Source organism: Lonchura striata, chromosome 7 (genome assembly GCF_046129695.1).
Source record: "Lonchura striata isolate bLonStr1 chromosome 7, bLonStr1.mat, whole genome shotgun sequence".
NCBI classification, from domain to species: domain Eukaryota; kingdom Metazoa; phylum Chordata; class Aves; order Passeriformes; family Estrildidae; genus Lonchura; species Lonchura striata.
The window spans coordinates 14,946,547-14,970,167 of record NC_134609.1 but is presented as its reverse complement, the minus strand read 5'-3'; the positions used below and the strand labels follow the sequence as shown (position 1 = coordinate 14,970,167).

The 23,621-nt window shown below is 41.5% G+C and overlaps 1 protein-coding gene across 3 annotated transcripts in view; it reads left to right on the top strand.

Annotated features, from left to right (window-relative positions):
• The window catches only part of ARHGAP22 (Rho GTPase activating protein 22), a 123,823-nt gene that overhangs the window by 71,349 nt on the left and 28,853 nt on the right, over positions 1-23,621 (top strand). For 2 of the 3 annotated variants that reach the window (XM_021539078.3, XM_077784622.1), the window contains exon 4: positions 17,525-17,701. In XM_021539078.3, the coding sequence (XP_021394753.1) occupies positions 17,525-17,701 (177 nt within the window). The remainder of the gene's footprint in view (positions 1-17,524; positions 17,702-23,621) is intronic. The other variant, XM_021539087.3, reaches the window with a different exon arrangement.

Here is a 23,621-nt window from a genome sequence, read left to right as displayed (position 1 = left end):
CATTAGTTGTTTAGCCAGCAGTCCAGATGTGGGGTTTACATTAAGATGAATGGCAGCGATTTTATGTCTGAGATATGCATTAGTTCCAGAGGATCTGAGGAATCTGACTTACTCACCTGGCTGATTTTATATATATTATTTGGCATTTATGAATGTATGTGTTTACTTAATATGTGCATTTCTCTAATTCCTTGTTTGAATATTAATTTTTTAAGAGATACATGCAAAGGAGAATTGTATAGGTTTTCATCACTGGTGTGCAGTTGAGGAAAATGTTTTGGGAAAAAAATTAAAGGAAACAAATTTGCATTTGTATTTTTTTTCTTCTGGGTTCCTATTTTAAAATGGGATTGCACAAGAACTAGCAGTTGAGATGTGATAATTTAGTTAAGCTGACCTGTAGATGCTGGTTTCAACCATTTGGGATTTTGCTGAGTGAAATGTGTATGCACGTACACAAATTTACACAATAATTCAGAAATTCCTAAGGATAGAATGATCTCAGTAAAGGTTTTAATAAAAAGAAGGAAAAATATTATAACTGGATTATTAATTTGATTGCAATAAATTAGTTTTTAGAGTTTTGTTGTACATATGTACATATAAATGCCACTTTACAAGGATGATTTAGGATGATTTTTGGTCATCTCCTGGGGGCACCCAGCTGTCCAGTGCTTCATTCCGTTATGGTATGAGCACAGTAGCAATGTGTTTCTAGCCAGGGGCTGAGGAAAGGCGCCTGCCCTCCCTGTGTCTGTACTGCAGGGAGGGGCTGATGGTACAGCCAGGAGAGGTAAGGCTGGGCCTTTGAGAGACGACTCAGGGGTGTTCAGGGAGCAGCCAGTTGTACTCTTAGTGAGTCACTACCAACAGGAGAATTGTCAGCCAACTGAACTGAGGGTTCTTCCTTTTGGAGCCTGTTTCTGCCAAAATCTGTCTGATCTGTGAAATCCATCCAGCTGTCCAGAACACCTCCTGAATCAGGCTCGCACTCAGAGTAGGGACCCCTGATTCCTTCTGGTGCCCTCTTTGCTGTGTGCTATCTTTTCTCTTCTTCTTCTTCCAGGACAGTCTGGGAAGGGCAGTGCTAAATCAGTGTGTGTCTGAATGGGAAATGCTGAGGTAGCTGAGCTTCTCCATGAGCTGTTCAGCATCTGTCTGTTGCTAATCTTGCTTTGAAGAAGCTGGACTCCTGACAGCTTTTGAGCCACTTTCCATCCAGTTACTTAAGGCAATCCCCTTTAACTCCCTTTCAGAAAGCACTTAATTTGCAGAGGGTTTTACTGTCATTTGAATAAGGACATCTTTCCCAGTAAGTAAATGTGGTTGTCCAAAGGCATTAAATTTTTAGAGTGCCCTAGGCATAGCATCAAAAATGTGGTTGCATGAAAACTGTAGTAGCCACAAGCTCCAGTGGATCTGACCTTGGTGTTCTCTGTCTCTCTGAACAGGGAAGGAGAAAACCATCAGGAGGAGTGAGATTAGTGTATGATCTGTGGTCTCTTTCCCCCAGGTTCAGATGGTCTAGGGACAGAAGCTGGGCTATGGACAAGTTCATGGCCAGAAATATTGTTTGAAAGGGAAACAAAACTCCCAGGTAAATGCTCCCGGTTCAGCCTTGAGAGGGAACTTGCCTAGATTAATACAGGAAGTGGTCAGCAGAGATGGGAACTGGAAGCTGGTTCTCCAAAGTCTGAAATCCCAGGCAGTGCAGGATTTTGTGTCTTAGCTCTCTTATACTAGGTTGTAGCTGAAGCCTGTTTCTTTCCAAATGAGATTTATTCTCACAATGTACCATTTTATCTCCTCACTAGTATTCCAGGCCAGGCCACACTGTGTTTTGAATTAATTCCCTACTTTTTTTTTGTGGAGGCTGCAAGTTTCCAGACATGCCTCAAATGAAACACACAAGCCAAAGTACAGTGTTCTCTCTTGCTGTATATCCTTTGCTATGCAGACTGTTGGCCCTGTGGAGACTTCCTGTAGGTCTCATTTGGTGACACAGCCTTACCCTGCTCATACCCTCTGTTAAACATGCAGCTATGACAGATTCTGGATTCTAAAATTCCTTCATTTTTTCCTATTATCAGTTTAACCTCCATCAAACTCCTATCAGTTACATCCACACACCCCTTAAATAAGGCATCAAAACAATGAAACTATTTATTAACTTCTGCAGCCTGTTATTAAAACCCTCAGTTTTCTCATGTCTTTTCCCAGTATTTTTTTTTTTTTTCCCTTTGGCCATTTCCTGTGCACAGGATCAATACTATTCAAAACTGGGCTATAAAATGTCATACAGTCATATTTGACTCTGATCTGCAAGTCATTGTCAATTTTTCACGTATGTCACGTATGGGCAAAAAAGAAAGCTTCACCTTTAGGAAAGCCTTTTCCACTTTAATTCAAAAGAATTTTATAATGAGTGTTTTATTGCCAAGTGGTCCTTACTTTTCTGCAGCTGTAGATTTACAGGACTTCAAAGCTGGATGATTAAGGTGCAGTTTTAGTTTGTAGCCAGGCAAGCCAAACAACCTAACTTCAAAGGAGGGGAGTGTTCTTTAATGTTGTGGGCTCGCCCTTTGTGTTCAGCAAACGGAACTGCTGGGGAAAATGCCATGTGCAGCAGACAAGTGATGTGGCTGCCACTCCTGGGAGAGGTCAGCTGGCTGCTGCCTGAGAAGAGCAGCCCATGCCCAGCAACCTCAGATATTTGATGCCTGACAATGAGGTCATTTTTGCATGATGTCGACCTACAAGACTTTCAGCTTTGTTTTTAGTACTCTTAAAGCTTCTGTCTCCAGGGGCCTCCATAGCTGCTCATGCTAACAACAGAATTTGAACCTGAGCTCTCTTATCTCTCCTGCTTCATTGTTTTCCTCCTTTGATATGCTCACAAGGTGGATGTTTTTATACACATTATGAAAGTTGAGAAAAGTTGTCCTGACAAAAGGAAGCATTCAATCCATACAACAATATGATTTGAGGGGAATAAGGTACAGGACTGGAAATAAGGATGTTCTGCATCTATGGCTGCCATGTTGAAAAGAGGCCACTGTGATTTTGCTTTTCTGTTAATACTTTATGCAGTTAACCCAGCTATATATCTCCAGGGTTTGATATAGCAGGGTTAGGGGAGAGAAAAAAGGAGCTTAGATAGATTCATTGTTAGACAGACCTGGCAATTGTGGTGTGTGGCTTTTCTTTCAACTCTGAAGCCCAAGCAATGTGACCCTAAATCCTCTGTGTTTTATTATTTATTGCACTTACCTGGTAGATTCTGCAGTTCAGAAAGTAGAACAAAAGCCTCATGATGAGGCATAAAAGGGCCTGGATAATTCTTCTTGAACTGGTCTATTATTTATTCTGACTGCTTCCTTGACTAGAAATCAGTCACAAAAATCCCTACAAATAAATTCATTCCATAGACTTAAGATGCAGCAAGGTGCAAGCATGCAATGGTGATACCCTGAGGTGGTATCAAAGAGGATCAAAGCAAGGTGCTTGGGTGTAGAGGATGAGTCCACAAACAGTCTGGATCCTGACTGTATACTTGATTGTTCTGAGTTTTTGGAGCCCCCAGGAAATGGTGTGCTGGGCTCCATGGGATGGGAGATATGAAAGGAGCTGGCAGGACACCTCAGAGACATGTCTGTTCAGTAAATGACTTGCAAAGCCATGTGGCTCTGGTGCCAATCTCCCTCATCGGTATTAAAGTCTGAGTGGAAGTGGGGCTTTATCCAATCAGTATCTAGGCTTTCGTGGGATCTGGGCCACTGTCTCCACAGGGCTCTGGGATTCAGCAGCCAGAGAGGCCAGTGCTGCCAAGAGTTGTAGTGCTCTAGAGGGAGAGCTGGCCAACACTGGGCTGCCTCTCAGTGACCCATGTGCACGCTGCTGAGAGAGCAGTGACTCCAGCTCAGCAGCTAAAGCTCTCCAGAGAGGGGAGGTGCCAGGCAACCTCTGGAGCTGCTGAGCGAAGGAGCAGCTTTGTGACACACAGTAGATGCCTAATTTCCTATGTGGCTTTCCCATTTTGAGCACTGCTTTGATGAGAAAATGGCCTCCTTTCCTCCCCCATCCTGTGCTCGGAGAACAAGCTTCATGCTGTTCAGCTTTTTTCTTTCATTCTTTGCCTTCTTCTTTCTACGGCTTGCACTACCTTTGCAGTTCCAGGCAACCAACCCTCTAAACAGTATTCCTTGCTTTGTGAGACTCGATGTTTGATTAATCCAGGTGCCTGGATGTGTTACTTGTGTTTTTCATTCTGACTGTGCTAGCTGATAGCCAGTGTCATACTGGAAATCATTGAGTGTCTCTGTATCTCAGTTCTCCACTGGTATATAGGACTTTCTCATTTTGGCATTCAAAGGATTTTATTTTTTTTGGGGCATCTCTTCACTGTTGTTCAATATAACCTGGGAAAGTAGTTTCAGTCTCTGTGCCTGTTCTCCCAGAGCATTTATGTTTAATTCTATGTGAAAAGCATATTCCAACAATGGAGAATATTTTTTAAGTTTTTTAAATTTATTTGTTAATAGCTAAAGCATACACTGAAATCACTTCTGTTCTCATATACTTATCATAAGACTGGTTTGCAATTTCTGTTGTGTGACTGTTCCATATTTGAAAAATGCCATCTAAGCTGTGTTGGATGTTTTTAATTGGACAGAGCAGTAACAGAACTGAACTAGATGAAGCTCGTCTTAGGATAAAGAGTATGGTATAAAGAGTTCTTTTTACTGCTGACTTCCTGAGAATCAGCCTTCCTCATATTCAGATTCATAGACAGGACTAAAATATCTGCAAACAGGAGCATTTGAGGCTTACCAGTGGTTGACTGTGCATTTAGAAATGTACAGCTATGATCATTTTGCAAGCATGTAATGCTTTCACGATTAGGTATCTGGATCACCTAACTGGTGATCTTAAATTAAAGGAGGCAAAGGAATTAAAACCTCCCTAGAAGGCTGGAGAACCTGTGTCTGTTTGACAAGTGCTTGTAGATTTTCTTCAGAGATCATGGAGTTTTCACTTAGAGGTAACTGGCAGAGACCAGACTTTGAAGACAATAGTTTACTGCTGCCTTGGGTTTCTACTTTCACAGTATAAACATTTTAATAAAGAATATGATACAAGGGAACCTTCTGTGTCTTTAATGCTAGAGCACTGAAACTGGCTGCAGTCACAAGCCATACAAGCTTAGAGTCGTTATTTTTTCCTATGTTTTAGATTTGTATCCCCTTTGAGGGACTTTCAAACTCTCATCTGATTGCCCTTAATTAAAAAAATGCAGAAGGGAAGAGTAGGGGACACTTGCTATGCTCCTCTCATTCCTTCTGTTACCTGACTGGGGCTCTGACAAATCATGAAGCCATCAGTAATGTTTTTTTCCAGCCTTGCAGACCATTAATCCAAATGGTTCTTCGGTTTCCTAGCCAGGTCCTCCCAGCCCCCTGTGTATCACAGCTTTACTATAGATACATAATTCATTATTTGGAAAGCTGCTGTTTTAATGTAATATTAAACAGGCAGCAGCTCAGCAGGTGTCCCCAAGGTAAGGAAGGCAGCATGCTGCTGGCAGCAGCTGCTGCCTTTAGGCTTATTAAGATTTCTTTGTTTTGAAATGGAAGCTGGAAGGCTTTTTAAATACATGCCCTGTCATTGGCTGAGCAGATCCTGGTTTCTGGGTGTTATTCTGCCTTTGACTACAAAGACAAATTCTTGTAACACACTCAGCCTGCAATGGCTGCATACAGTTCTGCGCTCTGGAGAAAGGAGCAGGGTGAGGAGAGAGGAGGCTCACAAGTCAGATATGTGTGCCCTGTTTCCTCATTGCATTTGTCTTAGTGGACAGACTGGGCTCAGTGAAATCTGTGCAGCAGCCCAACTTCCGCCAGCATTTTCAAAATGAGCTTTCTGCTTCCACAAATATAAAAGTACACAAATATGTTGCCTATAGAGGGAATTCCAAATAGTGAGAGTGATATTCTGCTGGTCTCATGCAAGTTCTAGTTCTCTGTGACCTAAATCTGTATTAATAGATTTAATTTATGTTGTTCATAGCACTGGCAGAATCAGCTCAAAGGCTGGCATTTCCATTCAAGTAGTATATCACAGTGAGCATTGAGCAAGGCTTTTTAGTTCTTTGGGACAAGAACTTCATCTTCTGTATTTGATCATAAAATACACTGATGGCTGGTAAAATGGTCACAAGTAAACTGCATGTGCAATGTTTCTTGCTCTGGCAATAACTGGGGTGTAGTTACAGAGTTTGGCTGCCCAGTGTGGTCATCCATGCAGCAAATATGCTCACACCAGGAGAAAGTTGCTCTATTACACTTGGTTGCTATACGGACCTGTGTTAGCCTTCAGGACTTTTGGGGCACGTTCCTGTGAGTTGTAATGTCTGCTGAGCATTTGCTTCCTTTCTGCGCTCCTTTGTGGAAATTATTTTAATTTCCCTCATTAATAAAGAGACTCTCTAGAGCTGTGACCTAGCTTTGATCAGTAGCCTTTGCTTGAAACACGACAGACCTGCAAACATTCAAATAATCTAAGATTGCTTAGAGGACATTTTGGAAACGTAGTGTAGCCCTCAGTAGGTGTCAGTGTGCTTTGCTAAGAAACGGTGAGTCTGGTGTAGTGGAGAGGAGGCTGCTGAGCCAGGTTTTCACATAGAAGGATTTCCCTTTTGCCAGCTAGCATTCTGGATGAAGACCATCAGGACAGATGATGTAGACTACAGTGCCTTGCAGATCTAGTAAGACCAGTGGAAGTCCAAGGGAAGGATGTAACTTCACTGGGGTTTGCACTTGCCCACAGGTACGGGGATGTCCAGGTAGGAATGCTATACCAGCAGCAGCTCAGTGGCTGACTGGCTTGGTGCTGTGAACTTTCTGCACTGTGAGAGTGGAAGCTTGCACAGTAATGCTTGAAGAAGATCTGCTGTGCTGGATGAAAACTGTGAATAGTCTCAAACTCGAAATTGTGCTTCTATGAGCAGTCTGCCTGGACTGTGAGCTCTAAGGTTATGCTTTACCTGAGCTTTACCCTCTGCCTCTAGAACTCAAAGGTGACTGTGTCAGCTTGTCAGATGAGACACTACCTATGTGGAGGCCTTTGGCCTGTGATGGAGACACACAGCTGTCAGAATGGGATGCAGTGGAAGGGTACATCTATATGTAATATTGGCAATGAATGTTGCAAGATAGAACTTCCCCTGGAAAATCGAGAGTCAGAAGCATTCTGTGCAACATTCCCTTGAACCTCAGTGAGAACAAGGCCACCTGAAGACATTTCTCAGGATGGGTTGTTGTTTACCTAACAGGATTTTTAATTTATTTTTAAAATCTGATCTAAACCAGCATGTTTCTGAAAAGTGAGGTTATATCAACTAATAATTAACCACTTCAAAGGAACTTCTGTAGGCATTCTGGTAATGCTATTAACTGGGAGGAGTTTGTTCATTGCCAGTGAGTGGACAGAATTAGAATTGATGTTTCTAAGCACTTTTCTGGTAGCAGTTTAGTGACAGTTGTCCTAAAGCACAAAGAATTGAGGCCCAGTTTTTTGCACTGCCCAGCCTGGAGTCCTTTAGCCCTCTAGAGTTGTGTTCTGAGCAGCTGCAGTGCTGGGCCCAGTGACAAGTGTGTGCTTCCCACTTTTCCCAAGGAGCGTTGTTGTGACAGTGAAGAATGCTGTGTGCTACAGTCTTGTTTAGAAGATTCATTGGTTGCTCAGTGCATAGCCAGATACAGGAAGAGACTGCTGTAAAACTGTTAGGCTGTGCAAACTGTAATGAGGCTACAGACTTGGATCAGAATATCCCTGAGCTCCTAAGTTTGGATGTGGATCAGCAGTACTTCCATCTGCATTGTCTCATCATTAGTATTGGCAAGGGTTTCCTCAAACTTGTCAGCGTTTTGCCAAAGGCCTACAGTATATATGCTTTGGCATTTCAGTCCGTTTCCTGTGTTAATGTGACAAATAGCTTCGTTTTTTGTAAAAACAAAGTCTGCAACTGTTAAGTCCTTAATGATAGTCAATTAATTTGCCGCTGCCAAAACTGTGCTTGTAAAGCTTCAGTTACTTTACTAAAGAAGATAATAATGCTCATAATTGGTTGGCTTGAATTTCTGCAGTACTCTATATTCAGTCTAGGGAGAATCAGCATATTTACAGGCTCAGCTAAAAGCTTTGGCATCTGCAGCCTAAGCTTTACCAGTGCATGGCTTCTTTTTCATTGTCCTTAGTTCAAGGTTCAGAGCATTGGCTAAGATGGGAGACAGGTAGTCTTTTAAAAATCCAGTGAGGATGTCTTTGGTTTCATGGTGGATTAAGTGCAGGAGAAAGAAAATATAGGTTTATGAGGAGCAAGGTGGAGGCAGAAGGAGGTTATAGAGAGATGTATTCAGAAGGCATGAACCACTTCATTCCTGTCATGGAGCAGACGTGGTAAATGTGAGCACAACAGTTCAGAAAAAGTGTAGAAGTTGGATATTATCTCTCCAATATAAAATTATTAAAAAGAAATAGATAAGAATTCACTATTCTGATGTTATGGTAAGTAATATCATATCAGAATATAAATTTTTTGTCAACTTTTGGTTTTGGTGTGAAAGATTTGAAGAAATTTATGAGAATTAGAAAATTGCTTGTGGTTGCATGGTAATGCATAAAAATTATCCAGTCATTTTCATTCAGATTTTTCAAAGCAAAAAGTAGCATCATCTTTGGTCAGGAAGGAATTTCCTCCCTTATAATAACATGTAAACATAACCACAGTTAGAATATATAATTTGATACATTCTTCAGAAGTGTTGAGCACTTGCTGCTTTGGAGAACCACGTAGAACCATATGGCCTGTTTTGCACAACTTTGCTACTATTTTCTGAGTCTATCATGCATATATTTGTAGTTTCATTTTTGTACCCTCAAATTAAGTTGACTTAATTTAGATGCCTCCTGCAATGTGCCTTTTAGAGACAGACACACAGCTCCTGCCAGGTGGCCCAAATTGCCTCCTTGTGAGTGTGTGGCTTCTGCTGGCCTGAGAAAAAATTCATTTCTTCTCCTTTCCATTCAGAGGTTAGCAAAATGGTTGTAGGCACATAGTCCAGGCAGTTCCACACCATCACCATAAAGGTCTGGGATCATTTTGACTCTCTAGATCTGAAATATGCTGAGGAAAAGCAGTAAGAGTTAGTTTTCTGGAGTGGAAAAAAGGAGGGTAAGGGAAAGCAACCTGCTGTTGCTAAAAGGCTGTCTACAAAATGTGCTGGAGAAAAAGAAAAATCTTTCTTTGTGATTTCCACTTGCCATCACCAGGTCTTCTTCCATGAGGGGATGAAATTACAGCTTTCCCCCTTGCTCCCCGCCCCACCCCACCCCCCACCCGACCCCAGCACACCTGTAGAATGGGGTAGAAATTGTCCTTTTGTTATTCTAAAACAGACAGATCACGAAATGAACAGCTCCCTGAGAGCTGGTGACAGCTCTTTCCAAAGGAAAGGTTTGCGAGTTCTGAAGCACAACTGTGTGCAAATGGAAGATGCAGTGCAACTATGCCTAGGCTCCCAGCACTTTCAGACTCTTTTCCATTAGGAGCTCTGGCAAGGAAAACAGTATTAGCATTGGCAGAGGCACCACTATACCCTAAATTTGTCTGCTTGGTCATTAGATACTGCTGCTAGAGGCAGTGAATGTGCCATTGCACAGTGAGAGCTCCACCTAAGAAGCCTCTGTCTGTTACGATGCAGGCTTTGAACTGAACACACTCAGTCTCCACAGTAACCTCCTGTCAGGAAACATTATTTGAATCAAGAGCCAGGAGAGTTTAAAGCAGTCTAACTCCTGAGGCATCTTTGGATGTGATTAGAATATTGGTACTCTGGAATTCTCACCTGGGATGAAACATGCAAGTCACAGCAAAGGTGGTGTCATGCAGCTCCTTGAAATTGCTGGTGTAGTAGTTGTTCCTCATGTTAATAATTATTGCTGATTGACTCCTCTTTGTGATCCTCCTTGCTGGCCTCCTAAACTACCTGTGACCATATTGGAAAGTTTTCATCCCTTGCTGCTAGCTAGTAGAAGCTGATAACAAAGCAGTTAAAACACGGCTTGTTTATAGGGATACTCTATGGCATTGGGGGCACATTTCACAAGCTTCTGAAACTCCTGTATTTGGGGAGGCAGTGTGATCATTGTTAATGTCTATTCCATTTATGGAGCAAAGTAGTAGTGGGCAGAAGGTGGTACCTGAACTGTGCTGGTACAAGGGAGATGCTGCATCCTTGAAAAAAAATGCACTTAGTTGCATGTTATGCCTGGGCTCATCTGAACTCTAAATACTGGGCTGCTGCAGTAGAAGTGGCCTTTCCTCCTCTGTGAAGTCACTTCAGGCCCTGAGCTGTACTTCGTGGCCACCATGAGCAGCACATCCCAGGCAGCAGAGTAGTCTCTTGTCTAAAATGGCAAATAACTGAAAGCAGGGAGACACATAAGCATGGGTGAACTAGTGCCATGAATATGTTTTTAATGCCAGAAGCATAACTTAAAAGTGACTGAGCCTTTTTTATTGAAACTTTGAGAAGTTCAGACAAGAGCAGATAAAGCACATTAAGGAAAAATCAGCTCAAATAGACTCAAACATTACACAGCACTGAACTCATGTAAGCAGATTTTGCAAGCAGAAGTTCAAGGTGAAGCTTGTGTGCAATTCTACTTTTTCTTGCATAGTACTTGAAGTTATTTTTCACACTTCCTCTTACCTTACATCACTTTTTCTGCTTGACATTGTTCCTGGAGTGCAACATCCCTTTGCTAGCATTTGGCCTACCTGGAATATGGGTTCTGTTTATTTCCATGGCATTGCTTTATTTGAAGTGGTTGGTAGTCTAAAACAGTTATTCACTTTAATTAATAGATAAAAGTCTAGAGCAATAAGGTCACATGCATTATCAGGACAGACATCTCCAGGCAGGAAAGTCATGCTATCCAGACACAGGTTTTATGTATAACAGGTCAGAGATTTTGTTTAATCTTAATTTCTTTCATATAGTTTCAGTAATCCTACGCTTGAAACTGACAACTGACACAGATCACTAGCCTTAGGTTTATAAGGGTTTTCTGTAGTCCATATACCAGTACAGAGAAGCTTTATTAGTGACTCTGTTCATGTTAAATCTTGTCAGATGTTTTTGCATAAGAAACCACAGCTCTGAGGTCTCATCCCTTTGTTGATGCATTTTTAAAGCAGTTTAATGGCTTCTGAAACCACAGAAGGCATGGGAGGGGAGAAGAGATCACAGGGCTTTTGGATTGCTAAATAGATGGCAGTGGCTTTAGAATGTTTGCCTGCTTTTACTTTATTCTCTGGGTCTAAGATACAGTATCAAAAAAACATTTACAGACTCGTTAAAATCCTCTGCAGTGATTTTGACTTGGAAAATTTTATCAACTTCTACTTGTAACTACCATGGAACTTGGTGAAATAAAAAGTGCTTAAGGAAATTAGACATTTAATATTTGACTGACAAGTCAATGAAATTTTAGTGCATGATTAGAAATCCTGCCCTAAGAAAACGTGAACTGTGTCAGTTTGAGCTGAACTTCTTCATTACAATAAAAGGTATTTGAGATTTCCTTTTTCTCATTGACCCAACCAAATGAATACTGAATCCTAAAATCCCCCTAAGCTCCTTCCAAACTGTGGAAATGAAACACCTTTCACCTACAAAGGTGTCTATTTCTTTAGAAAAAAATACTATTATGATGTCCATTGAAACTGTGACACAGTGAATGTATTTTGATTCAAAGCTTGCTTCTTTCATATGCACTGCACATGATACTAAATTCTTGTGCCTTGTGGGTTTTTTTTAGTTTTGTATGCCTTTAAAATATGATTATGCATCAGCTCCAAATCAACTTCCAAGTCATATATTCCATATATAAATAGATGGGTGGGTGAAGGTAGATGGACAGATACAAACAAAAAAAATCATGGCAAGCACACATCACTGTTTACTGTACTGTTTAAGTCCTCACAAATCTTACCCACACTGGGAAACCCCCCATTTCCTTTGTTTTTATATTACTCCTTGCATACTTCATATTTTGCTTGCTTTTTTTTCTGTTCTCAGGCAGCCTAAATGGACAATTTCAAGATGAGTTTCATACTCACGGCAATTTTCCTCTTTTATTAAAGAATAATTCAGGAAAAAAAAGAAAAGGAAAAAAAAGCACAGAAGTTTAAACTGATGCTTATGGCAGGTTAACCCAGGATTCAGCTGTAATAGACAGGGTGTATGTCCAGCATTCAGCCTTGTGAAAACCTTTGGTTGGGGTGGGAAGTGCTCAGGGTAGAGGTTCAACATTAGCTGGAATCAAAGGTAAGAAGACTGAAGAAATGGAATTAGGTCTCAAGTGTCTATTCAAAGCATTGTTAATGAACTTTTGCTTACTCATTGGTATTTCCTTTGTCCCTTGATCCAAAGATCAAGATTGGTTTTCTTTGGTTTTTTTTTTCCTGCTGTGCAAAGAAAGATTCCCTCTAACAGAGCTACTGTTATTCTTGACAGAATTCATCTCCTCATTTTTTACCTTCTTTCATTGTCAGGGAGATCTTTGAGCCCCAAATTCTGATACTCACCTTAAAGTCAATCAGGAAGACCAGGTCAGGGAAGATGAATCATCGCAATTGTTCTTTTCAGCAGTGAGTGCTAGTTCTTGACCATTTGTCAAGATCTTTGTTGCTGCTTGTCTGCAGTCCAAGGCTTCCTGTCACTACCTGCTGTAGCACCGAGGGCAGACACGTCGGCTGGGACCTGTTTCCCACCAGCCACCCTTCCCCATGCAGCTGCTGCAGCAGCCCCCACTCACTGACAGTACTGCAGCTGCTGTCCACACCAAAGCACTGCAAACACGAAAACAAACAGGTCTGTGTACACATACACACGCTGCTGTAGTGGGTAACTTCTCAGGAGGCTCATATAAGGATAAAGCACAAGCTCATCAGTAAGAAGAATGATGTAAGAAATGGGTGAAAGGCAAACCAGAGGGAGGAGGTGGAAGTAAAAGAAGTTACCTAAGCAAAGAAAGAAGCTGCCAGCTTCAGAACTCCACAGCAGCTTTGCTTGAGGATATACAAGTTCCTCCTTTTACATGCAATGGGGCAATCTCATCTCCCATGCAGAAGTCCAGTCCGGTTCCCCCTGAATTTCTTTTCCATACAGAAAGAGGGGACATAAGGCTTGGCTTCACAAGTGATCTTAAGAAGGTTAAGCTTGAGTGAATGAGGTTCAAGACAAACAAAAAAATTCAAGCTTTTCCACATTGGAAAGACCTGTATAAAGGGCAAAGATGCAGCCTGTCTGTTGCAGGTTCTTTGAACAGGGACACAGGGCAGGACAAGAAAATGTAACAAAATGATACCTTATGTTTTGCATGTTCCAGTAAATGCTTAGGTGTATAAGGATGGTCAAAAAAAGAATTTTCAGTAAATGGGGCCTTGAAGAGTAGATGGCAACTCCTACTGCTGTTGCAGAACCCCATCTTACCTTTAGCAAGATTTAGTCCCAGTGGTTTTGCATTTAACCTTCCCTTTTGTGGGGTGTGGGGGGAAAGCCGAAAGGAGGATCATTTCTGAGGACTGGGAGATGGACATTACTTTGAGGAGACTGCTGCCACTAGCAGGTCATGGCTCCGAGGCCATATGAAATGAAGAAGCTGTGAGTGGAGGCAGAGGAAAGCAGTTCTGCCAGCCTGGGTTAGTCTGGTCCTGGAGAGAGAGCATTTGTGCACTGCAGCTGGGGCCTGGAGCTACTCTGTTCCCCCCAGGCAAGGATACCTACCAGGGTATGTAAAGCACTTTGACAAAGGTACCTTGGGACAAGGGCAGCAAAGCTTTCAAGTCAGCTGGGACCTGCAGCCCTTTTGATGGGGAGCAACAACCAAAGAAGTCTCTTAATCCTTCTAGGCCCTAACATGTACTGTATATGCTGACATGGTTGCTATCACCTTTCCCACTCTTCAGGTTGTTTGATTTCTGTACACTGGATGAGAGGCAAATTGAGCTGCCAGCTTGCTTCATGGATAAGAATGAAATCCAGTGCATCTTGTCCAGCATACACAGCAAGTCTGCAGCAGGCAACTGAATGCAGGATCCCCTGGTCATAGGCTAATGCTAAAGCAGGTGGACTATTCATCCCTAGAGTTAAGACTCCTATTTCTGCCATATCGTTTGAGACACTTGCACTCTGTTTGTGTACGGTTTTATTTTGTCTTTGCTCTGGAGATTAAAGTAGCTTTGAGCAAAAGGACTGGAATGCCTGTCCATGGCAATCCTGAGTTACACAGGGTTTGTCTCTGAGGCCCAGTCCTGTTTATATGGAAGCTTAATTAAAGATGAGTGAGAAAGGGCTGGAGTTCCCTTAGTGGTAGAGAAGAGGTGTGAATTCAATACCTGAATATGAACTTCATCCTGCTGTGAGAGACAAAACTGAAATTATGTTTTCAAGTGTTTCTGGGCAGGAAGCTTAGAAATGGTTTTCCTAAAACAATTCGTAAAGTCTAGTGTGTTTTAACTGATAAAGTATTGTGTTTCCAATTCAAATCTGAAATCCATGATAGGATCCTGCTTTGTATCTGAGTTCATAGAAGAAATAATCTGTGAAATTCAAGTAAAATTCTAGACTTCAGAGAAGTTTCTTGTGACATTGTTTCCTTGGGCTGTTTGTTTATTTGTTTGTGGAGGTTGTTGGGTGTTTGGGGTTTTTTAAAGAAGATCTAGGTGTTTGAATTGGCTGTTTCTCATTCTTATGACTACCAAGACCGAAGAGCTGTCAAGTGTCACAACAATGTAAAAAGAGATATGTCTGGACTCTGCCTTTTAGTAATATCTAATTTTTCTGCTTGGTGCTTCAAGGCTGTAGTGGAAGGAACCAGCCAAATGTACAAAGAAATATGAGTAAAATGTTACTAAAATGAAAATGTTTACAGGTGGGTCTCCATGCTCTGCCACTGGACAGTCACATCATGCAAATATAAGCAATTCTGAAATGCATTCTTATTTCTAAGCTCGCCTTCATGTGTGGAGTTGTTTTCATTTGCTTGTGCTTACATGTCTAGTCATTACTGACTCTCCCACAGGCAGATTGTAGGGTCATGGCCTTGCTCCTATTTCAAGTTTCAGTGGGGAAAGCCAAACATGAAGGAACTATATGTAGTCTTTGGCAGAATCTACAGAAATCTTTTTTCTGTGTGTACAGAAATCTTTTTTTCCCATCCAGTTTTTGCTTTTTGCAGACTCAAATAGAAGTATAAATGTTTCTGGGTTTTTTTTGGGTTTTTTTTTCCCTAAATGCTTGCATGAAAGCTGTCCATAAAAGTTTAGAAAGCAGCTGTCTGATCCAAAGTAGCAGCTTAAGGGAAGGGGACTTGTAGTCAGGTCCCTCTGGTACAGTGACTTCTTGGGAAGATGCTGATGCCAGTTTTGTCCAGTAAGTCATCACCAGTAAGTCATTAATTCTGAGACAAGCTTTTGGTCTCTTCTTGCCCTTCATGGCTTGAGTGGGCAAGATCTCAGTTGATCCCTTTAAACTTGAGAACAAGATGTATTTTAATATTGATCAAACTCAGTTATTTGCTGGTGGTGGGACCCATACAGTAAATGTCTTTGAGGCTGTTTCATTCCTTTGAAGAATGATGGCCTGGCTTGAGCTCAGGCCACCAGTCTGCCAAATGCCACATCCTGAAACCTATTTCTGATGTGCATTAAGGACTCTTTCAATCGTATCTCCTATGGAACATTTGATTGTGAAAAAGGGTGCGTAAGTAGATAAGATGGGTAAGGTGCAAGAATTAGAGTTCATGACCTCTACTTTCACCATGAGGCTAAGTATGTTGGTAAAACAGATTTAGGCAGTGACAGGAATGCTGCAGACTGCAGTTTCCTGTGCAGACAGTTTCGTATGCAGAGGATGAAGTATGTCGTCCTTGCAGTGGAAGATGATGGGACATTGATCTGTTGGGATGCCTGCACCCTAGCCTTGAGCTAGAGAGCTCTTCTCTTTATATACCTTAAGGAATATGAATAATTCAGTAAATTAAAAAATGGGAGACTGTCCAAGAGGATTTGGGTGTATGTGGGGAAGAAGTGTCATGGCTTTTGTTTCGTAAGCTGCACAGCTAGTCCCTGGTGGCTGCTGTTTCTCCTCTTTACTGAAAGACTGCCTCAGTTTCCCAGTTTAGTGAATTGCTTCTCAAAGAACCACAAAATACTTCCCAATGCATCTCAGTTTACCATTTCTGCTTTGCAAATCAATAAATGTTCCGTGAGTGCGTCAAGGCAAGAAAACAATTAATAGCAAGAAAAAGTACTTCCTTGGCTTGCAGGCAGCTCCCAGCTTGCTTCTTTCCCTAGATTAGCAAGGATTTAAGAAGCACATGTTCTGTGTATGCTAAATCAGCTCTGCAGAAACCACAGCATAGCATCATTCTGCTCTTATCTCTGAATTCCACGGGCAGGCAATCTCAGCTGCTCAGCACAGGCTGGCAGCTTTAGCTTGCCAGTAGGTGCTGAAAGCCATGTAAGCGTGGAAATGACAGTGACACACAGCTCAGATGTTATCTCCGTAGCTAAGCCAAAGGCAGTTTCCATGGTGATGGAGAAGCTCCGGGCCGCTGGGGATGCAGCTGCCGAATTGGACAGGATCAGTAGCCTTTTCATACAGATGCTGTTCTAATAAAGCTTTTCTGTGTTTACGTGCCACTCACTAGGTTGTATCCAGCTCTGGAACATAAAATGAAGCATGAGGGGAAGATTTAAATTGTTGGAGTGAGTGCTGACCTAAAGATGAAACAGGAAAAGCAGCATCAAAATGTTTTGATTATTGTAGTATCCACAAGGGACAGTTTTTTGTGACAACTTGAGTGAATTTGATATTCTGGTCAGTGCTATTCTGCACACCAGCATTAATAGCTCTTAAAATTTTTACATCCATTGGAAGAATCAGAATCATGTCCCCAGCTCTTAACTTTCTTCTGAATTGGATCCAAAATCAGAATGGGTCTCTTTCTCTGTGTTGAGACTATGAATATCCCAGAGACTTGGGGAAAGTGGATGATCTTGTGACTTCTACATCTGAAGCATTTTAAAATGTCTTACACTTCACTTGGTCCCTCTTTTGGGCAAAAATCTCTCAATACCTCAGCACAGGTATGTGGAATTAATTGCTTTTCCTATAGCATCTTAGGGCCTCTGCTTTCACTTTCCTTATTGCTGAGATAGCAGATAGAACATCTCCAGGTTTCCCACGCTGGAAATACATATTTTGCACTTCTGCTTTGATCTTCTATCAACCTGTGCTCTGTGGGTGCTGCAGAACATCTGCAGGAATTGTCTGTAAAACTGCTCAATTAAAATAGTAATTTAATTATTTTGAATGAGATTTTTGGTGGTGTTAAACTTTGGTTGCTCTCTTTTAAGCTGGATGCTAAAAGAGATTTGTATTCTGTCTTTCAGGTGGTGCAGGGGACCGGGAAAAGATGCCTGTCAATCATGAGGCTTTCCTGCTCATGGCTAATTCCCAGAATGAAATGGAAGATTGGGTGAAAGCCATCCGACGGGTTATATGGGCTCCATTTGGTGGAGGTATTGCAAATAGCTCACATGCACATAAATTAAAACATTTGCCTCAAGGTAAAACATATTCTTGTGATACTAGGATATATGTAACACTGTAAAATCATTGAGATGTCTAGATAAACTCATGATTGTCTGAAGTGTTTTGAAGCAAGGGATGGGGTTGATTTTTTTTTTTTTGGTAGTGGATGGACAGGAATGAAAAGGGAGTACACATCCACAGTGCCTAACTGTCTCACTCAGAAATGGGTGGTAGTAGCAAACATACTACTATTGCTAGTATTCAATTATTTACAGCAAAATATTCAGTGGACCTTATGGGAATGAAGGGTTTTGTCCTGTTATCTCAATTTTCTTCCATAAGGTCAGATGCCCATCTTGACCATCCATACAGCCAGAGGCAGCAAAACTTTAATTAAGTTAATGTAGGGCTCAGTTGAGAAGGCAAAGGCTTCAATGGGGTGTAGCCTGAGGAAGAAGAAGGTCAGGCTGAGTGAACACCTGTAGGGTAATAGAGCTGTAATTAATCCCTGTAGTTAAAATAAACAAAACATCCAGACTTTCATTATTGATATTATACCACAATCTTTGAATTCTCAAACCAGTAGATTAGATAGGAGTTGTTTTTCTCGTTCTGCATAGAACAAGGAGTCACAGATGTTTTCTTCTGGGTTTGGTGTTGGTGACAGCAGCAGCTGGCCTGGTACTGGATGCTGTGCTTTGCAGTAACTTGGGTACTACTGATGGAGTGCATGCAAACAGCATATGCAGACAATGCTGTCAGCCTCATGTGAGAGGTACAGATAAAAAAGTGCCAGATAAGGATTAGGTAATACAATTACTCTTGATGAAATGAAGTTACTAGTTTTCCTGGATCTAAGGGGGGAAAAACGTGACCTTGATGTGCTAAGACCCAGTGTTTGTTAGTAGATTTTTTCCTAGGTTTGGGGTTTTTTGAGGTTTGTTTTTTAATTTTTTGGGGGTGTTTTGTTTTGTTTTGTTTCAAGTGGCTGTTGAAATTTGGGTTCTCTAGGTAGCAGTACTTGGTTTGTCTGGAGGAGATACAATCTCTACTGATGCAATTCTTACCAAGATCCTTCTTTCACTTAGCAGAGAAGGTTTAGGTACAAACATTAGCTTGTGTCTGATCTGAGGTTACATATGATGCTGTTGTGCTGTGGGCAGAAAAAGCCCTCTTTGCTAGTAGAAAACTATACTACCAGAAATTCTCCTCAAACATGAGTATGTGCTTCTTTTGCTTCCCTTCTGAACTCCAGTCCATAGTGAAGGGTCTTTTAGACTCAGGTCAGTACAGATCTTCCATCAGAAGTCTCAGAATCTCAGAGCTGGTATTTCTGTAGCCATTTGTAGTTGATGTTATGGTGTGTATTTTATAACTTTGCAGTGTACATTCAATAAATACTCTGAGGAGAAAGGAGACATTCAGTCATGACAAATGGTGCACTCTCTAGCAATAGCTATCTTTAGGGAATGATATTGTCAGCACTGCAAATTTGGCTTCATGTTTTGCTTATGTTTTGTCCATCCCTTGAAGTAGTTTCAAAACAAATATCTTTAAGTATTAAAATAATAAATAATTAAAAATCCTAATATTGTAAAAACAGAAACCTGAGAATAGCATAAAGGCAGTGATGAATTTCCTGGTTATTTTGTTTGTTTCTTTATGGGACTAGTATTGTCCTGATTAACTGGCTAATTTTCTTTACCTCTGAATTTCTCTGCAAAGCAGTCAAATAATATTTTGGTCTTTTCTTTAAATGAGACAGATACTCTTACTTTGATCCAGAAACTGGAGATTTATGAGGCACCAAAAAACATTAAATAATGAGAATGTGGAAGCAAGGCAGCACAGGGGAGATTAGAGCACGGGAGATAGTGCAGAGGGAATACAGGAGCTTCTGTTTGTTGCTATTTTCACATCCTGCAGACTTGATGTGGTTCAGTGATCAAAGTCAGTAAAGGCTGCTTTGGCTGTTGGTGAGAACTGGCTTAAGCACTGTACAAGTGAAGCACTGGAGTTGGCAGAGTTGGAAAGAATTGCAGTTGTGTAGCAATTTTTCTGTCTGTGGATAAAAACTGGCCAAGGACCTGGGTCCATGCTGGGCAGTCAGTCTAGTCTGAACTCTCAGCCCTAACACTCAAATACATTAGCTAAAGCTAGCTTAATTATGCCTGCTCTGTAGTGCAAGCTGCAAGAGCAGATTCTTATGTTGTGGCTATTTCTCTGAGCTGGTCAAGTGGCAGCTACTGTCAGGAGGGGTCTTCTATCCCTGGCAGCCGTGTGCTCCACCACGCTTCCTTCTGCTGATACTGCTGAGTTGTGCAGTAGGAAATGAGCTGGCAGGAAATAAAAGGTGGGGAGGGTTAGTTTGTAGATGGATTTATTCCTTGGCCCTGCATGTAGCTGCAGCACCAGTAACTCCAATAGGGAGACATGAGGACGTGGAGAGGGGCAGGATTCTTCATTCTTCATTCACACACACAAATTGGCTTAAAGAAGCCATGGAGCTGCATCCTCGGTTTCTTTGCACTTCAGAAAGAATGTATAGGAATGCCAATAACTGGGAAACAGTAAAGATATTGAAACCATTTTGCCCAAATTTTTTTTAGCCGATCTGGGGAAATGATCAAACTTATACCTTCTCCATCATAATCAGAGTAGGACAATTTCTCTGAGTAAAATTCCAGCTTAACTCAAATGTGGGAGGACAATAAACATAGCTGTCTCTGTTTTAATGGAATAGTTTGAACTCTGCTTTGCCACCACCACTAATTGGAGAGCCAAGTCTATCTATCAACACTTTTTAATATATTAAGCTAAAGGGAGGAGTTAAAAAGCAGGCTTTATTATTAACATGCAAATATCCAGCCCTAGAGAAGGTTGATATGGTGTAAAAATGAATTATGCCAAGATAAAAGGAGTGGCTTAACCACACTTTAATCTTTGCTGATGTATTGAAGAAACATAAACAAAAAAGTTGGGGGTACCTTCTTATGTTGATGAGGGCATATGAACTGTGCTTAAAGGTGAACAGCAAAGGCTTCTTAAAATAAAACAGAAAACTCCCCAAAGCAGCTGAGGTTCACAAATTACTGATAGAAGACACAGGTTTAAAAGTCTGTATGGAATGTGTTCTTTGAAATATGCTTTAAATGTGGCCTTAAAATAAAATTGTAGAGTTCCTAAGTCTTTTGAAGAAGAGCTATCTTGTTTATAGGGAAAATAACCTCTAACAAGTTTCCTCGAGTTTCAGGCTCCTGAATTCTTGAGTCTAGTACATCTCATTTAGAGCAGAGATTTGAGAGTACTCCATACATTTTGATTGTCATTAAGAAAGAAGTTTGTCACAGTAACTTGATAAAAGTGAGTTTTGCACATTCTGATAGAGGATGATTGAAACTGTTTTCTATGTCCCTTCATATCTCTGTAACAAATTTTGCTCCAAGCTTATATCACTAAAAGTTTATCTGGAGGGTCCCTCTGTGTCCTACAGTCGTGCTGTTCAGTGACTGCTCATTAATGTGAAGTGCATGTAGCAGTGCCACAGTTCTAGATCAAAGGGTTTGTGGCCATAGGCTTGGGTGAGAGTGACCTTGCTCTTTCTTGGGAGCAAGCTGTATTGAAATTTTTGATGTGGCTGGGGGAGAGAGGAGGTCTTGGTCTGTACAAGTGTGGTGGGGCTGTACTTTTAGTCTGGGGAGGCACAGCCACTGCAAAGAATTTCCTTTCCATGTGACTTCCTCATTTCCGTCTTACAGCAGCTGTTTATCAGAGTTGTCTAGGACTGATTTCTGGCCATGACATACAAAACCTAAGATTCTTGGTGCCTGAGCTGAATGCTAGGTGGTATAATTCTCTCACAGCTCAGTACACAACCAGCACAGCATGGGGACAGAATCATTCTGTGTTAAATTTGATTTATGTTTGTATTTGTTTTCTTCTGTTTACATATTCTATCTTGCCATGAGCAGTTCCTTGCTTCTCTGCCAGAAATACATGTCCCAGCCCCTTTCTTTCTCCATTACTTTATCCTAATTTCTCCTCCTCTTCATCCCAAGCTTTCATCAGTTACTTGTGATGGAGGAGAGGTGAAGCAGTTGGAAGAGATGTATTTCCCCTTAGGCAAACATGAAGAGCTTTACCCTGTGACAAAGTAGTTGTGTTGCCAGAGCTTCATGAAGTTTTTCTATTCAGGAGGAATAGTCACTGTAAAACTGGTGGAGTCTGAAGAAATGTCTACTGAATAAACTGTTCAATTGTCATTAATTCCAGACACCTTTCCCATATAGATAAACCATGATGTGTGGATTCTTATTCTTCTGCCAGCAAACAGTGCAGAGAATGGGTTTTTTTTGGGAACCAGGGCCCTGTGAAATTGTGTCTTGTATAAGGGGAGAGCTGAAACACGAGGTGTCTGAAGTGTAATTTAATTCCTGGCTCAATGTCCTAATGGGTAATGGAAGATTAACCCTGCATCGGGCTAATTAGGGATCCTGCTTTAGAAAAGTAAATATCTTTGAGATAACATCTGCATGAGAGCAAACATGACTGTTTTGAAGGGTCAGATATTGATATTAGATGCATATTCACCAGGATGCCAAACTATTTAGGAGCTAGGGTACGACATTAAGTTTTGGGAGCCTTGAGTTTTAATTTTCTACCCATAAGATGGGAATTTTCCAGTAAGAGCAGCATAAACCTAAAGCCATGTCAGCGAGTTTAAGATGCTAAAATACCACGGAATAGGTAATGAAGAGAGGGAGGGAATTGGCTTCTGTTATTTGCCTAGTCTGAGACAGAGAGGTGGTTTTTACTCCCTTGTTTGCGGGGGTCCTGCGGAGTGACAGCCTCAAGTAGGAGTCTAACTGGGTCAGGAGGAGCCCCTTCAGGAGGTGTTAGGGTGTGCTTCCCTTGGGCAGGCTCCCCCAGGTGTGTGGGGAGTGGCACTGGGTGTTTGTTGTGCTTGATACCTGCTGTTATCTCAGCACCCAGATAGCTGGCGCCTGATGCAGCTTATCTGTGTTTGCTCTTGCCGTTGTCTAATGCTGGGAGAAGGGCCCAGCCAGGGGAAGAGGAAGAGAAAGATGATGGGGGTTATGAGGTCAGGTATCTGCCCAGGACTAGGGGATGCCTGAGTCAGTTCAGATGTGAGGAGGTGCTGGGTTAGCCTTGCTCCCAGGCAAGTCTCACAAATGGTACTCCTGTAGATATGGAAATTAAGATAAAGTAACTAAGCTGGGAGTGAATCTTGCTGCCAGAACTGTTCACAACAGAGAATGTTTTAATACCTGTTTCTGAGACCTGATTAAGAGAACTTAATCAATTTTTAATCACTAAACTTTTTTTCTCATGGAACTCTGTCAGATATATCTGGGGCTTCTATTACTGCTCTATGACCAACATATTTGACCATCATGTTACAACCTTGAGGTAGGGAAAGACAATTGTCCTCATTTTTTGTTAAAGAGGGATCTGAGATATTGAGCAATCAGGTGACTTGCCTGAGGTGACAATGACTATCTCTAAAAGAACCACTCTGATGGCATCATTCTTCTGCAAGGCACATAGAAAGATTACACCCATGGGCCTTGACTATAGGGGTATGTTTGGAAGAATGGAAGAATGCCATAGGATATGACCCTGAAGAGAAGAGGAAACCAGGAGATCTTGTGGATTTTCAAGGATTACTTCCTTCCATCTCAAGAACAGTCCTCTTCCTTGTGCAGGAAACCAAGCAAAGGTGCCAGAGGTTTGCATGGTTGAACAAGTTGCTTGTGACAGAGCTCATTAGCTAAAAAGGAAGCATAGAAGTGTAAGCAGGGACAGGTGACCTAGAAGGAGGGGTACAGAGAAATTTCTGAGCATGCAGTAGTGGACTTAGGAAGGCTGAAGCGATCTGGAGTTGAATCTGGCAAGGGATGTGAAGGGCAGTGCTGGGGCCAGGACTGTTTAGCG